This window comes from Dipodomys spectabilis, unplaced genomic scaffold (assembly GCF_019054845.1).
Source record: "Dipodomys spectabilis isolate Male_0828 unplaced genomic scaffold, ASM1905484v1 ptg000069l, whole genome shotgun sequence".
NCBI lineage: Eukaryota > Metazoa > Chordata > Mammalia > Rodentia > Heteromyidae > Dipodomys > Dipodomys spectabilis.
Window position 1 is genome coordinate 22,611,658 of NW_024870746.1, and position 16,119 is coordinate 22,627,776.

Below are 16,119 nucleotides of genomic sequence, written 5' to 3' on the forward strand. Positions count from 1 at the left end.
TCCCCACAGACGGGGTGTTGAGCCTGGCATCCTCACAGAAGATGGGGTAATGCCGTCTCTGACTCCCCCAAGGCCAGTTGCCCTTTTGGTGGCCTAGGTCTAAAAGAGAACCCAGGACATGGAGAAATAAAAGCCAAAAGGGAATATGGACTTCAGATCAGTCAATATAACTTGAAATAAAATCCCAAATTAGGATATAAAATTAGAAGAATATGATCTGGAGCCTGACAGATCTAGTGTCAATACTGACTCCCCCATGCATTAGCCATGCCATCTTGAAGATACTGCTTACCCTGCCTCTCCCTTCGGGCTTCCATTCCTGCATCTGTAGGATGGGGATACTTGTCCATTATTCACAAGACTGACCAGAGGCCATGCCTGCCCCTGTTCTGTCCAGTAGGAACACTACAAGCCACACTGAAAGTCACATGGGTAATTTTAAAGTTCTTCCCAGCCACGTTTAAAAAGCATAATTAAGCAGAAATTAATGTTAACAATATTACTTAACACAAGCCATCTAAAATGATTATTGCTTCAACACATCATCAATAAAAAATTATTAATGAGACAGCTTACAATCCTTTGTTCATACTAACCCGCTGAAATCCAGCGTGTATTGTACGTGTTAGCACTTCTCCACAGAGACACTTAGCAGCGTGTCTCAATTGGGATTGACTACATTTCAGGTTTCCAAAGCCACACGTGACAAGAAGCAGTACTATCTCAGCGGTGCCACTCTGGTCTGGTCCAATAAAAGCTTAGAAAACAACAGTAGTGGCTATTTGAATTCCTTATTGGCTACTTGTTCTCCCATAATGTCCTAGAAGTATTTGACTATTCGACTTCCTATGCTTTGTGTACCATCCTCAGGTATCAGACAGGTCGGTGGTGGCTCTGGTCCCCAAGCAGACCTCCTCATACAACATCCCTGCCTCAGCCAGCATCTCACGGACATCCATCAGCAGATACGGTGAGCACTAGGAAAAGCAGTATGGGCACCTCTAGGGTCCAGTCTCCTGTGACCACCCAGGGTCCCGGGAACCACCAACCATCCCTTCCCACATAGGAAGCCCCTGCTTGCTGCTGGACTCCATTCAAAGGCACTTGCCCATTGCCTTCTCTCCAGTCCATGCTGTCATAGGACAGCATAAGAACACTTCCTTCTATATCTCAGGACTAGGAAAGGAGTCCTAGTGGCCTAAATGGAAGATAGGTAGATAGATAGATAGATAGATAGATAGATAGATAGATAGATAGATAGATAGACAGACAGACAGATATGTATGCCCTAATGGAAGGTATATATATATATATGTATATGCCCACTTCCTGGGTTGGTCTCAGTTTATGCCTATCTTACTAGTTAACTCTTAAAATTGTCCATTTAGGCAGTAAATTGGTCGTCCTCCCCTTCCCGTCCCAGTGTCCTCTGGAATAAGCGTAGCACATGTCCCTCTCTCTCTCTTCTGTCCCGTCTGGTTTCCTATTTGCATGCAGGTATTTGGCTTCCTACCACTATGGGGATGAGGGGCAGGGGAGGGGAGAGAGAGATGCAGGAAATGTCATATCCTGCGCCCCAAGAAAGAAGAGCCCATTAATTCCCAAGCAGATCATTAAAGCATGCAGCGCCTTTATATCCAGATTTTCATTAAATCACCTATAAAGATATCCAATTGACATTTTGCCTGTTGATTATTCATTACTGAAAGCATCAGAGGGGAGGGAACTCCCAGACTCTCAAGAGCCTCTCCAACACCTGGTTTTTCTAAATCCTCTTTGTGGAATGAAAAAGACTTTAGGCCCCTCTATCTTCATGCCAGCCAAGGATCTGTAAAATGATCCACTGAGCAAGAGGTCCCAAGGACCTTCCAGTTGACACAGATTTATCCTGAGTGTGTGCCAAGGGATGCTAACTTGTCACTCAACCCCATGGCCTCAGACTCCTCCTTCAGGTACACGGGCAGCCCTGACAGCCTGAGGTCCCGGGCTCCTATGATCACCCCAGATCTGGAGAGTGGGGTCAAAGTATGGCATCTGGTGAAGAACCATGACCACGGTGACCAGAAGGAGGGCGACCGGGGCAGCAAGATGGTGTCTGAGATCTACCTGACCCGGCTACTGGCCACCAAGGTAACTCCTTCTTCACCCAAGCACAGAGGGCTCACAGAGGGGCATACCCTATACCCTCAGAAAGGATAGCCTGCCCTCCCAAGGAACCCAGGATGGGTTCCAGGGTATCATGCCACTGCAGTTCCATTGCTGTTCCCTATCCATTAGCAAAAGCAACAGTTCCGTCTTTGCTTCCTGCCCACTTCTCTGCCTGCCTTTTCTACCTCTCGTGGCTATCTGGGAGAGAAGGCATGAAGGCCTCCTCCTGCCAGGAATCTACCTCATTTCAGTTCCCCTACATGCTAAAAGAACCTGGGAGAGGCAGTATCTTCTAGCCTTCCAGGCAGACAACACGATATGCCCATAAGCACAGCAATCATGAGAGCCATAATTTTCAGGTCAAGCTAGATTTCAAATATTCTCCCCATTGACCCCTCAACAATGCTTGTGACACACGAATAACGGTGGGACACTTAAAGCTTTCAGCCTTAAGAAATAGCCCCAAACTACTGGATCGGATCCATATCTCCAGTTTTCTGTTGCCTAATATGCCCAGCATAACAATGAGAGCCAACAAAAAGACCGGGAAAGGTCAGAGGTTCTGCTGATCTGCAGAGGTCTTCCTTGAGCCAGTCTTATCTCTGCCCCCAGATTCCCTCTGAGACTTGTGGTTCAGGGCTGTGCTTGGGTCTTCTAGACTCTTTACCTGCAGCCCATGCTCCAAATACCACCTGTCCCAGGTCACTAATATCTTAAGGAAACTTCTGCACTTCCTCTGAGACCAGCCTATGGCTCTACCTTGTCTTGTCAAGCTCTGCTGCGAGGTCCCAGTCTTCCAGCGTGTTCCCTGGATGCCTTCCACAGACTGGGCTGCCAGCCTGTGCCCCCACATTCAATCCTGGCAAGTTCAGACTCTGTGCCCTTCTGGTCTCTCATCACAGGCCCTGCGCCTAAACCCGCCAGGCATGGAGGAAGCAGCAGTGTGGCATGCCATTCATCCCAGGAATCCCCAACCCATTCAGGTTCACCCACCTGCTGACACTCCAGCCAGTGCCCTTCCCCATCCCCACCTGCCATGCTGTCTGCCCATCCTTGAATCACAAAGGTCCAAGTCAGGATAGGTCCAGGGAAGTACCCAGCACACTGTGGATTCCCTGCCGGGCCCCACCCTTCCCATTCTCCATTGTATATTGTTCCTCCCCCTGCTTCCTCCAGGGCACCCTGCAGAAGTTCGTGGATGACTTGTTTGAGACCTTGTTCAGCACTGTGCACCGAGGCAGCGCTCTCCCCCTGGCCATCAAATACATGTTTGATTTCCTGGATGAGCAAGCAGACAGGCACAGCATCCACGACACAGATGTGCGGCACACCTGGAAAAGCAACTGGTAATAATCCCCAGAAGAGCCCAGTGGGAGATGCAGCCTGGAGAGGCCAAGTACTCAGGGAATGGAGGGGTGAGGACCCACAGGGACCCTGGAGAGGAGAGACAGCTGGTTGTCAGCTGAGACAGGGTGATCAGAGGCTCCTGGAACACGGTCCACACATGCTCCGCAGAGCCCATGTAATCCCCAGGTTGCCTGCTGCTCCAAGTGGGGCCTGCCTGGCTTAAGCCCTGCTCTTCCTGGCTGTGACCTTCCCCTGGGGGAGAGCCTGCTCTGCTAACTCAGAGCTCTCTGGTTCTCAGGAGATGGGGGCGAGGGGCCTACACAAAGAGCCGCCTTTGAAATCTAGCTTCAGAGCCAAGCATTCTGGATGCTGAGGATGGTCACTTGTGAGACAGGACCCGGAATGTTGGTGGGATTGGGAGGATGGGGTGGACGGAGGGCGGGGCGGATTCCCACCTGCTGTAGACTTGAGCCCGTGACTGACGATTTCATTACACATTTGATCTCTTCATGCCAAGTCCTTCACCCCAGCACCATAGCTTTCGGGAAGCAGCAGACAGAATGGCCCCTAGGCCTGGCTCTCTTCCCTGAAGTCACCTCTATATCCAGGCCAGCAGAGGGAGAAGCAGCAGCTCCCACAGGCCCCGCACATGAGCCTTTTTCCTCCTGGGTTTTGAACCTGGACTAGTGATCAAGCTAAGGACTAGCTGTCAGGTCAGATGGGGTCTGACCAACAGCCGGACTCAAAAGGCTTAATTCGGGAAAGAGCACAGAGAAGGGAGGCCCAGGCATTTGGTTTGGGCAGGCAGCCCGTGCAGCTGTCTGGAGTCAGCATCTCTTCAGAAAACAAAGCCGACACAGATGGGCCCAGGCTGTTATTTGGGAATCAAAAGTCTTAGCAACCAACAAAACACTTTGGAAAGAGCCAACCCTAACCCCAGAATATTCCTTTCTTCCCTGGACGTTGTGGTCTTTGTGGCCTCCTGAGTCTGTCTCTCTCACCGCATTGGAGTAATATGATGAGAGTTAGGTAGCACATGGGTGCCCGCGCTCTGTCTGCATTCCTAGGGGCGGGACCGGGGCCATCTCCTTTGCTTTGGAGAATCCCCAGGCCATCACTGGAAAGTCACAATTTCAAGGAAACCAAGAGAAAGTTCTGGATGGTCCCAATAGCTGTGCCTTCTGTGTGGCCTGGCCTGGCACCAGTAACAGAAATACACTTCCCTAGAGTAGTGGGAGAGACAAGAGTCCTGTAGTCCAGACCTCACCAGGCAGATGTCCAAGGAAAGATGGTTCAAAGTGCTTGAGCTGCCAGGGGAGAGGAGGAGGGCAGGGGAGAGGCTCCAGGGCCCAGCAGAGGCAGCGCACTGCCGGATCTCAGGGAAGGAAGCGCTGCTGTTGCACGTTGGGGTTCTAGCAGAAGACATAATGGGAGGGCCTTTGCCAGGATCTGGCACTCTGAAGACATTTGGGGAAGTCTGGGGTCTGTGAGAGTCAAGAGAATAGGAGCAAAGAAGAGGTGACAGATAATCATCTCAGGCCAGAAGGACAGGCCCAGCACTGAGGCTCACTCTAAACAAGCATCAAAAGAGTTAAGGCCAGAAGGCAGCTGGAAAAGAAGGCAGAGTTGAGAAAAAGGCAAAACAACAGCTGTTCTGATTTTGATGGAAGGTAAATGGGCTTATCCGCCTTATGGCCCCAGGAGCAAAAAGAAAAGCAAAAGGAAAAAAAAAAAGCTCATTGCCCTCTGCTTATAAATTCTCCAGCGGCAGAAGGAAGTCTCCTGACTACTGTTGGGTTCTTCTTGGAGTGGGAAAAACTGAGCTACAGTGGGCCATTCCCAGCGCGCCAGCAATGGCTGCTCTCCTCCCTCTGGGCCCTGCATAGACACAAGAAAGCCCTGGGGAGAGTCCTGAAAGGACTTCCCCCTAGGGAGCCCATTCCTGGGCCCAGCCAGGCCCGCCAGCCCTGGGAAGCGGCTTCTCACAGCCTGGCTGGGCGGGAAGGGCAGGTGGTGCCCTTTGTGCCCACTCTGAGGCAGTGCCCGGGGCTGCCGGCTGCCTCCTTCTGGACAATGGCCATGGGCAGTGTGAAGGGGACTCCAGGAGCCTGGTGGCTTTGTTTGAAGCGCTGAGAAAATTGCCTTGTCCTGTGTACTTGGGTTTGCTTTAGGGCACTGAGGCCTTTAGAAAAGCCTGCCTGCCTGGAGGGAGCAGGGTGGGTCAGACACGCCCACCTTGAGTTCTCAGGAAACAGGGTCAGTGCCCTGTTAAGGTACAAGCTTCTCTCCTTTCCTCCCAGGACTGGTAATAGCTCCGGTGGAATTAGCAGCCCCTGCCGGACTGCTTTTCTATAAGTTCATCCTCTAGGCCTGTTGGAAAGGGACAGGCGGGGAGGAATATTAGGTGTAAGGGGCTTGGCTGAAGGGAATGCTCAGATCTGCTCTGCCTTTTCCCCCAGCCTCCCTCTGCGCTTCTGGGTGAATGTCATCAAGAACCCTCAGTTTGTATTTGACATTCACAAGGGTAGCATCACGGACGCCTGTCTCTCCGTGGTGGCCCAGACCTTCATGGATTCCTGCTCCACGTCGGAGCATCGGCTGGGCAAAGACTCCCCCTCCAACAAGCTGCTCTATGCCAAGGACATCCCTAGCTACAAGAGTTGGGTGGAGAGGTGAGTAGCTCCCTCAGGCACCCCCCTGCTCGGCTGCCCAAACTGTCGTCATCACAACTAAGGGCTCAGATACTATTTGCAGTTCCTGTGGGACCTCAGCGTCCCTGCTTCTTTCTGCTGTGGGAAGGAAAGGTGGCTTTATGCCCTTAAAAGTCTGAAGACTGTTTTCCTATTTCCATTTCTTGGGCACAAGCTAAGCCCTCAGCACGGTGATGTGGGTTTTGTATGTTATCATCTCATTTAAATGCCCAGCAGAGATGCTAAGCTTCCTAATGAGGAAGCTCAAGCACAGATAAGCTATACCAAGATCACCAGCTAGCAAGTAGCAGCGCTAGGATTTGAATCTAAGGAGTCTGGCCAGAGTCTGGGCTTTTAACCAATCTTGGCACTGTAGCCAGCTCTCAGCTGGATATAAATCTCCTGAAGAAACTCCAGCCTCAGACTTAGTTGAGCCAAGAGGGCAGCAAAGCCACATCCAAAGAGAAATGGGAAGACAAGAACAGGGGACACCCGGGGCTGTTGAGGGGGCCGAGGGACCCGGGGCCAGAGTAGATGCAGGCAAATTTTGCTGAGACCCTGAGAAGGGCCTTGTTCTGTCTACGGCAGATACTATGCAGACATCGCCAAGCTCCCAGCCATCAGTGACCAGGACATGAACGCCTACCTCGCTGAGCAGTCCCGCCTGCACGCCGTGGAGTTCAACATGCTGAGTGCCCTCAATGAGATTTACTCGTATGTCAGCAAGTATAGTGAGGAGGTAAGACAGGCTCTCACAGGGACAGAAACCAGCCCGCAGGAGACAGTCCACTAAACCGGAAGCTTGATTCAATCTTAAATAACAACCCCAGGGAGTCGCGTACTTGCCGAGCAAGCATGATAGTCCTGAGTTCAGAACCCAGCATCACCAACACAAAGAACATCAGCAGAGGTAACACATGCACAGAGTCAAAAGCCCGTGAGCTCCAAGTTGAACACTTTCTTACATACTGTTGTGTCTTCCTGTCATTGAACACACTAAGTGACACTTTGAATCGTTTCATTATCTTCAGTTCAAGGTAGGATGTGATCGACTGCATTCGATCTCAAACAATGAACCCAGCTGGGGGTTTTTTGGCACTTGGACAAACCCTTTCAGTCACATTTCAGTGAAACAGGTGCACCCTAACACAAATAGAGGTTGGGTTAGAGCTTGGAAATCAGAGGACACCAAACCTGAAAAACCCTGTTGTAGCAATAACTGACATTTACATAGCACTTCCTAGATTCCAAATACTGTTTGAAACACCTTAGAGATATATACTCATACATATAGCCATATATGGATACATATACCTATACACATATGTGTCTATACATGTAGATGTATGCATGTATGTGTGTGGCTATATGTATACATATGTGCATGTATAGTCCTGTACTATATGATGATGCTTTGTCCAGTGGTCAACAACATACCACATATATGAAATGATCCTATGCAATTATAATGTAGCTGAAACATCCCTGTGTAACCCCACATCCTAGCGTCACAGCACAATGTATGCCTCACATTTATGGTGATACTGATATAGACAAACCTACTGTGTTGCCTACCATATAAAAGAGTAGCACAAAGGCTGGGAAGGTGGCTCAGTGGTAGAGTGCTTGCCTTGCATGCATGAGGCCCTGGGTTCAATTCCTCAGCATCACATAAGCAGAAAAAGCCGGAAGTGGCACTGTGGCTCAAGTGATAGAGCTCTAGCCTTGAGCTGAAGAGCTGAGGGACAGCGCTCAGGCCCAGAGTTCAGGCCCCACGACTGACCAAAAAAAAAAAAAAGAAAAGAAAAGAAAAAAAGGAATGATGGGGAATTCTAACGGGGTACTGTGGGATAAGCAAAAGAGTAGCACATACAATTTGGTGCACAGTATGTAAAACTTGATTTAAAAATTGACTTGATGCTGGTGTACATGTTTACTATGATCACTTTTGTTGTTGTTGGTCATGGGGCTTGAACGCATGATCTGGGTACTATCTCTGAGCATTTTTGATCAAGGCTAGCACTCTACCACTTTGAGCTACAGTGCCACTTCCGGTCTTCTGGTGGTTAATTGGAGACAAAAGTCTCACGGATTTTCCTGCCTGGGCTGGCTTTGAACTGTGACCCTTCAATCTCAGCCTCCTGAGTAGCTAGGGATACAAGCCTCCTGAATTACCAGCACTCAGCTTACAGCATACTTTTGTTTGTCAATATTAAGGCTTAAATTCAAGGCCTCCCACTTTTGCTTAGTTGTTTTGTTTTGTTTTGCTCAAAGTTGGCACTCTACTACATAAGCCATACCTTCACCTCTGGCTTGTTGCTGTCTAGGCTGGCTTTGAACCAGGATACTCAGAACTCAGCTTCCTGAGTAGCTAGGATTACAGGTGGGAGCCACCCAGTGCCCAAGTATACTATATTTTTCCTGTAATTTTAGAATATACTTTGCCTATTTTACAGAAAAGAAAACAAAACACAGAAGTTTGCCATAAGACAGTATATAATGTTTAGATCAACTGCTCACACATTTTATTGTTTGTGCTTGATTTGATGCCATGTTTGTGTGAGAATGGTCTATACAATTTACATAATAACACAGTCACCTCAGGACCCAATTCTCAGAAAGTACCCTCATCATTAAGCCGAGCCTGATCACATGTACAGTCACTCGATCCAGTCATCCTTCCAGGCATCTAAAGTTGCATTCCAACTCTCCAGAAAGGAGAGGCAGACCGAAAGGTGGCTTTGGGGAGGACTCTCCCCAAAGGACGCTCTCCTTTTCTACTGCGTCTTAAAGCATCCCTCCCTCCTTTTGTTCTGTCCCTCAGCTGATTGGGGCACTAGAGCAGGATGAACAAGCTCGGAGGCAGCGGCTGGCGTACAAGGTAGAGCAGCTCATCAATGCCATGTCCATTGAGAGCTGAGAGGAGGACTTCAAGTTCCTGGGAGGAGGGACCTGTCCACGCTGTCACACTGGCGTCTCTGAAGGAAGGAAGGACCCGTGGAAGGGGGCGAGGCCCCAGAGCTTGCTGTCCCCTGAGACCGCCCTCCCCACCCTGGAGAGGCGATGCCAGCCAGCTTCCCGCGTCGCCAGTTCCTGCCAGGAAGGACCCAGGGCGTCACCCATCCACAGAGAGGACCAGGGACCCCAGGCGGGCGAGGAGATGGTGGCTCTTCAAGCTGAGAGGCTCAAGCCTCTGTGACTGCTGCTTGCATGAAAACTCATTCGATGTATATTGGGGGAAATACTGAGAACTTTATTTAATTTTTTTTAAGAAAAAGGGAAAAAAAAAACAGAAATAAAACAAAAAAAAAGCCACCCCGTTCATCCCATCCAACTTTTGTTTTAATTCTGATTTCTGTCCACCTTCTTTCTGTCCTCCATCTTTCCTTCCTCGTGTAACTCTTCTTTCCGATGTCAGAAAAAGCCGAAAAACAAGATGATGAGAGAACTTGGAAGGGGGAGAAATGGTCTCCTTTCCGACCAATTGAAAACACAAGAGGAGGAGGAGGAGGAAAATGAATGAATGAGCACAAGTTCTCACCCAATTCTTCGCAACTAGAGAGGCCATGGAAAACTGAACCATTCCGGCAGCCAGAAAAGTGTGGAACCTACAGACCTCTGCACAAATTCCCAAAATCTGAGTGGCTTCACCTGGCTGGAGGAAATAACAGCTTTATGAACCACACCTGTATATTCTCATCTCTTGAGTGAGGGCTCTGGCTATCCAGTTCCAATGCTTTTTTGTTTTTCCTACTGTGTTTAAAAAGCTCGTCTTTGGTACCCTTCCTCCTGGTTTCCCAGAGTTAATAGAAAAAGCTGGGGAGAAGGGGATTAGAACCTGCCCCCCCTCAGGACTCCAGCAACTCTGCTGCACATCAGCCAGGCATTCTGTGGTGGTGTAGACCAGGCCTCCGGAAGTTCTCTTCGGGAGTTGACTTAGGGACACGGAGAGCTGGGTTTGGATACTACTCCAGTCATCTAGTGGTTTCTGGCAAAATTAAAAAGAAACAAAGAAGAATCAAACAGTGTTTACAGCAAGCAATACTCTAAAAGAGCATGGATTTGAAGAAGCTGTGGTTATTTATTATTACACTTTCTTTCTCTTGTGCCTGGAGCGAAGACACAGCCCTCCGTCCCTTTGTTCGGATCGCAAGCTCCTGCCCACATGGGCATACCTTCCTAGCCTCTGAGGAAATGACTGTGGCCTCCCCACGTCATTGTTACCTTCTGCCTCTCATGGACCATTGAGTGTGAAGGACAAGTGGATGGTTTCTCACTGAGATGCTTTCCTCCCCTCTCTCTCTCCTGTGGGCACCTAAACCACAGATTGCCAGCTCTCCTGTGTAGAGTTCCTAGAGACCAAAGCTCCACACCCAGATGTGAAGACCTCAAAGAAACCAGTAGAAGTCTCCTAGAGGAGGGCAGCTCTACTGGTGGCAGGACTGTAATGACCAGTGCCCAACAGAACACCAACCTGTGGATCCAATCAGCCAACTCAACTTCCTTACCAACATCATTGGAGCTGGGGTAGGACGATGAAAGAAAGATGGAGCTGCTAGGTCAGGAGAGAAGCAAGCTTCCCCTCTCCTCACCTTTGTCCAGTGGGGGGCCCAGTCTACCATGTTGGAGACCCGGATCAGCTATCCCAAGAGAGACTAGACCAGGGTCATTTCCTTTGAGTTCAATAGCTTCTCTGTGCCCTCCAGGCAATTCCAGTTTCCTACTGCTCTAGTGACCACATGTGATTCCCAGGAAGGGGCTAGGGAAGGGAGCCAGGAAGGCTGGCCTCCATCCCTGGCGTGTGGCTTTGGATTGCCTGCTAACCACACAGCAGATGCCTGAGCTCTTCAGCTCCAGTTTCTCGCCTGAATGCAGCTGACAATGGAAAGAGAAAAGCACTCAGCAAAATACTCAGGAAACTTGCTGTTTTCATTATAATTCACAAGCAGCCATGCCAAGGCCACTTTCTTCTGATAATCTACTTCTGTTCAAGTTTCTTGGGGTCCTATTAATAGCTTGAAAGAAATACTAATGACTGGCCTTCCACACTAAGCCAAAGTGTTTGCTCTTCACAACACCCAAAGCTTATGAGCTCCAAGCACATCATTTATGGAAATAAAAGGAGAAGGGAGAAGAAATGTAAGCAGGAAACTTTATGCTCCCCATGAAAAATTCCAGCCTGTGGACATTTTACTTGTGAGCTCTGTTTGAATGGAGAGTTCCTGAGCACACTGTTGCTCACATTGGCATCCAGGGCTGCTTTTCACCATGAACCACCGTGAAGTAGAAGAAAATCAGAGCTCTCTTCCAACAGCATCTCGCCCACCTCTACATAACCACCTCACAGAAACTCCTCTGAGGACCATTCATCCATTCCCCCTTGGAGTACTTCTTGGAGGTATTAAGAATGATGGGAGGGTACAGACCACTGGAGAGTAGAAAGAGCCAGAGCCAGCAGTAAGTAGTCTGGCCACATTTCTCAGGATTTCATGAGAGAATTGAGGACCTGGGCTGACAAAAGAGGTGGTAAGAGGGATAGCCTTAAATTAAGGAGTGGGGAAAGTCAGCTAGACACAGGCTAGGCCGTGAGGATGAATGGTTTCAGAGGCTTACCCCCATTCTAACTTTCTATCTCTCTGTCCTCCACCAACCAACCTTTGCTTGGGCCTCCAAAGCCCAGTAGAGTCCACGCCTCATGGAATAGAGATGAGAGGCCTCTGCTTGGCCTCTCTGTTTTTGGTGTTATGCAACTTGAGGATCTTTGGGCCTTGTGTAAAAGAAGTATTAAAGCCACAGCCCTTCTCTACAAGAAGCCATCCATCTGGGGGAGCTGGGGTGAGGGGAGGGCAGGAAGCTTCTCTCTAAAGTCTTTCCAGCTTGGCTTTGTTTTGTTGAGCTGCTCAAGAGACAATCTGTGGGAAAAGAACAAGACTCTGCCAGTGAACAAGATGGAGAGCCAGTCCCTCCAGCTGTGCCCTGTCACCCCTCCTGCGGTCTGCATGCTGGACCCTGCCACCACCTCCCTCCGTCTGGGCGGGTCAGGTGCTTCTAACGTTGGACATCCTACCTCTTTCCACAATGTGTCTCTCGAAACCATTTCTGATCCACCTCTTCTCACAGCGTCCAGTCGCTGAAAACACGGATGGTCAGGAGGAGGGAACTGTTCCTTGCAGCCATCCATTTGGAGAATCTTCTTGGGCAGCAGCCGCCTGCCAATCACTGTTTGGGGATGAACAAGACGGAGAAGGTCCTGCATCTAGCAAAGGAATATCCTTCTGGTTGCTGCCAATAGGGCAGCGGGCACCGTGCTCCTCCCCCACTGACAGAAGACGCTGTATAAGAAATGGGGTGCAGAAGGAAAAAGCTGACCCACCCAGCTGCCTTACCTTGTCCTGGGGACAGCTCCCCCCAGCATTGAGAGCTGCTCCTGTTTCTGTCACTGCAGGCTCTTCTGGTGGTCCCTCCCCTGCTTCCTTCCCTCAGTTCTACCCAATGCGGACAAGTAGTCATCAAGACCCCCGGACCTGCTGAGCATGAAGCAGAGGCAAGAGTGGTACGCAAAGACTTAAAAAGTCAAGACGGATCAAATAAAGAAGATTGGAAAGCCCCTGCCTGATGGGTCTCCAGCTGCATGCATTTGCCACATCTGCCCTCTTCAACCTGCTTTTAAAAAATACTGAGCCAGCAGCTACCAGGAGGTGGTGGGAGGAGGCCCTTTTGCCCAGTCACACCATGTCATGCAGAGACGCCCGGGACCTGGACACAGATTGGGAAGAAGTCAGATGGAGCGGGCTGTGAGGGTGAAAACAATGCAAAGGGGCCTCATGCACATGGCGCGTGGGGGAAGGTCCCACAGTGGCGGGGGACACGGGGACGGAAGTCAGAGCCATCAGATGCCTTGTCTCAGGAATGTGCTTGGAGAAGCATAACCCCACATCTCTTTTCCCTGTCTCCATCCCTGCTCCGGGCTTCCCTCCGAGTGAAGTGGTACCATCTGGCCCTCAGCGATGTCCACGAATGAAGGGTAAAGTGTCACCTTTGGTACTTGTTAATTAGTCGGGGAAATGCCCCAAGAGACAATCAAAACCAGTGCTTCTCAGACAGGGCCCAAGAGGCAAAGTGGATGTTCCTCCCCCTTGTATGGACGCTCTGCAGCCGCTCTCTCCCACATGAAGCTGCCTGGTCCCTGCTGCGGTGCAGCTGCCTCCAGCCCCAGCCTAAGCAGGGTGGGAAGAGTATGCAGTTCAGAGTTCCAAACTCCAAGTTCCCTTTGACTTTATTTGTCTCCATGTGGGTAGCAAAGTCCAATGAAGCAGGGCCCCACCCAACAGGAAAGACATTCCTGAGTTATGAGGAGAAGGAACAAGTTCATAATACCATGAGACAAGGGGTCTGAGCCCACCTGCCTCTCCCCCAACTCCTCCTACGCAAACCCCTCCCCCTCGACACACTGGAATCTGTATTATATCTATTTTTAAGGAAATACAAGCTGGTTGTCTGGTTTTGTTGTTTTTACAGGTGTTGTGAAATAATAAGAAAATTAAGTATTTAAAATGTTCCAATAAAGCGGGGTTTTTTTGTTATTCTAATATATTATCATGTACCTATTGTAAATATGAAACACTCCTATTTTGCAAGCCAAGGACACAATTTGTACTGTTGTTATATATAAATAAAATTTACTGGATTAAAAAAAAAAAGACAGAAGCACTTTAACTCTTCAGATAACCTGTTCGTTTGGTAGTATTGATGTAGCATAACTTCAGAGGCTATTTACAAAGCTCAGTGCTCACAGAAAGATGAGCTAAGTTGTTTTGAGAAAGTTTAAGAATTCTCTCTGGAGCCAGAGCTATGTCCAGTCACACACACACACACACACACACACACACACACACACACACACACACACACACACACACACACACACACACACACACACACACACACACACGCGCGCGCGCGCGCGCGCGCGCGCGCGCGCACTCTGCTCTGACTGTACTCATGGTTGAACACTGCCCCCTAGTTCCAAGACCCCAGAATACAGCTTTCCTCCAGTGGGTCCTTACTTTAGATGTCCCAGGATGAAGCCTATTCCCAGAGTGAAGCTTCAGAAGAATGAGACCCCCGGCCCTGTCCATGCTTCTGAAAAGTGCACCCATTCACTTTTGCAAAGCCTTTGTCAAGCATGGCTTGGCACTGTGGTAGTGTATGGTGTAAGAAGTGAGAAAGGCTTGATCCTTGTCCCCAACAGCCTTCCAGAACCGGGAAACTGTAAGGACCCGGGAAGGGGGTGATTCAGCCAGGCACCGGGAAGTGTTTTCTTGTTTCTTTGTATTTAGTTGGAGGATTAAAAGTAAATCCAGGGAAAGATATCAAATAGTGTGAGATGTTAGATCCAGCCTAGAGAAGGGAGAAGAGGGCAGGCCCTGGCTTCGGAGGCCAGAGGCAGGAGACATTTCACAGGCTTAGAAGAGAAGGGATCCTAAAACACCCCCGTCCTTGGGCTCCCTCTAACCTGAGGATGCTATGTCCTCTCTCTTCTTTTGCACTTGTTTTTCTACTTTTCATCCAAAGCTGCCTCAGTGTGTGTGTGTGTGTGTGTGTGTGTGTGACTTCTGCTCTCTCACTGGTAACACAAACACATGAGAGCTACTCAAGAATCTATCCACCCAATATCCCAACCAAAAGCACACTAGAACTGCTGGTCCCAGACCAGGCTGGGTCCTCAGCGAGGCCACTGGCACTACCAGTAGAATCTCATGAAGGAGGAGATGCAACACCTGCCGTAAGAGCCTCTGACTGATAGGGAGATACAGACCCTGCTTAACCTGAAGACCCAAGGCAGATATGGGCAGCCAGCTCTCTCTCTCTCTCTCACACACACACAAATAGGGTCTGGACTTGCAAAGCAAGACGTGTGTGTGTGTGTGTGTGTGTGTGTGTTTGTAGTTCTGCCAACTAATATAGTATATACCAGAATTGTCTGATTTTTTACAGTTGCAAAAAATAATTGTTGAGAGTCTTTTCAGTCACAACTTAGCAAGACTCTGAGATTCAGGGGTTTGTGTGTCTCCACCATACTCCACACATGTGTGTGCACACAATACCAAACATGCTGTTTTCTGAGAGAGAGGAGGAAAGAGGCCAAAACTGGTCCAGAGGGTGAGAAAAATACAGAATCCTGAAGAGAGGAAGCCGGACAGAGGCCCGTTTGGTCGCAGTGTATCGTGTACCATAGCATCATGGACCTGCTTCTCCCTGAAATGTAAACCTACCGTGCAGAGGCTCTGTGCTCTTCCACAGCCACAGGGTGCAATCATTCCTCAGCAAAAGTAATAAGGAGGCCCTGGCAAGCTGCTGACCTTTAACCCTGAACACAAGGCACAAGACAACCCATCAGATGAGACTGGCCGCCTCTATCACTGCCCACCCCAGCACCTGGCTTTTTTGCAAGAGAGCTTTATTGGATCTAGAGAAATCTAGAAAGAAGAAAGTATCTCTCTAAATAAGGGCTTTCTGATCCTGAGCTTCCCCTCCAAGCATCTTCCTTCTCACAGTGATTGGACAGGGCACCCTCTATTATTAAACACTGCCACAGGAGCTCTCATCCTGGAGAAAGAAAGAAAAAGACATGGGGAATCCACAGGTGCCTTGTCTGTCTGTCATACTCAGTGTTCACTGTTTTATTCCTGGAATACAGCCTAGCGCATGGCCTGCCTCAGTCACCCAATAAGTACATTTCAAGTAAACAGCTGACTGGCCAAACAGAACTCGAGAGTCACCCACCGAATCCCAGGCATGGAGCACCCTTTCTTTTCTTTTTTTACTTTTATTGGGCAGTCGTGGAACTTGAACTCTGGGCCTAGGTGCTGTTCCTGAGCTCTTCAGCTCAAGGTGAGCCTTCTACCGCTTGAGCCACAGCACCACTTCCAGT

The 16,119-nt window shown here is 49.4% G+C and overlaps 2 protein-coding genes across 5 annotated transcripts in view; one reads left to right on the forward strand and one right to left on the reverse strand.

The window, feature by feature from the left end:
* Plxna2 (plexin A2) overlaps window positions 1-12,751 on the forward strand; it is a 195,293-nt gene extending 182,542 nt beyond the window's left edge. Inside the window, exons 26-31 of the mRNA XM_042681944.1 lie at window positions 871-970; window positions 1,940-2,130; window positions 3,325-3,494; window positions 5,955-6,167; window positions 6,774-6,924; window positions 9,010-12,751. Coding sequence (XP_042537878.1) covers window positions 871-970; window positions 1,940-2,130; window positions 3,325-3,494; window positions 5,955-6,167; window positions 6,774-6,924; window positions 9,010-9,105 — 921 coding nt within the window. The 3' untranslated portion in view covers window positions 9,106-12,751. The remainder of the gene's footprint in view (window positions 1-870; window positions 971-1,939; window positions 2,131-3,324; window positions 3,495-5,954; window positions 6,168-6,773; window positions 6,925-9,009) is intronic.
* LOC122109510 lies at window positions 9,859-16,052 on the reverse strand. 4 transcript variants are annotated; one of them, XM_042681946.1, is made up of 5 exons: window positions 15,972-16,052; window positions 15,461-15,555; window positions 12,572-12,709; window positions 12,253-12,404; window positions 9,859-10,173 (listed from the first exon to the last, which is right to left on the reverse strand). In XM_042681946.1, exons 1-5 carry the CDS (start codon window positions 15,983-15,985, stop codon window positions 9,859-9,861), a joined length of 714 nt encoding a protein of 237 aa, XP_042537880.1. In that variant the 5' UTR covers window positions 15,986-16,052. The 4 variants fall into 4 exon arrangements, 3 of the variants coding, with proteins under 3 accessions (XP_042537880.1, XP_042537879.1, XP_042537881.1); XM_042681945.1 differs by having other exon boundaries at window positions 12,572-12,712; XM_042681947.1 differs by lacking the exon at window positions 9,859-10,173 and adding an exon at window positions 12,015-12,097 and having other exon boundaries at window positions 12,572-12,712.
* Window positions 16,053-16,119: the final 67 nt, after the last annotated feature.

Bases quoted from the DNA above. Each gene is read 5' to 3' on its own strand.
- LOC122109510 (XM_042681945.1), bottom strand. The intron at 12,713-15,460 runs GTAGGTTTACAT...CTTCATGCTCAG, and splicing joins GAGCACAGAGCCTCTGCACG to CAGGTCCGGGGGTCTTGATG. The intron at 10,174-12,252 runs GTAGGATGTCCA...TAATTTTGCCAG, and splicing joins GAGACACATTGTGGAAAGAG to AAACCACTAGATGACTGGAG.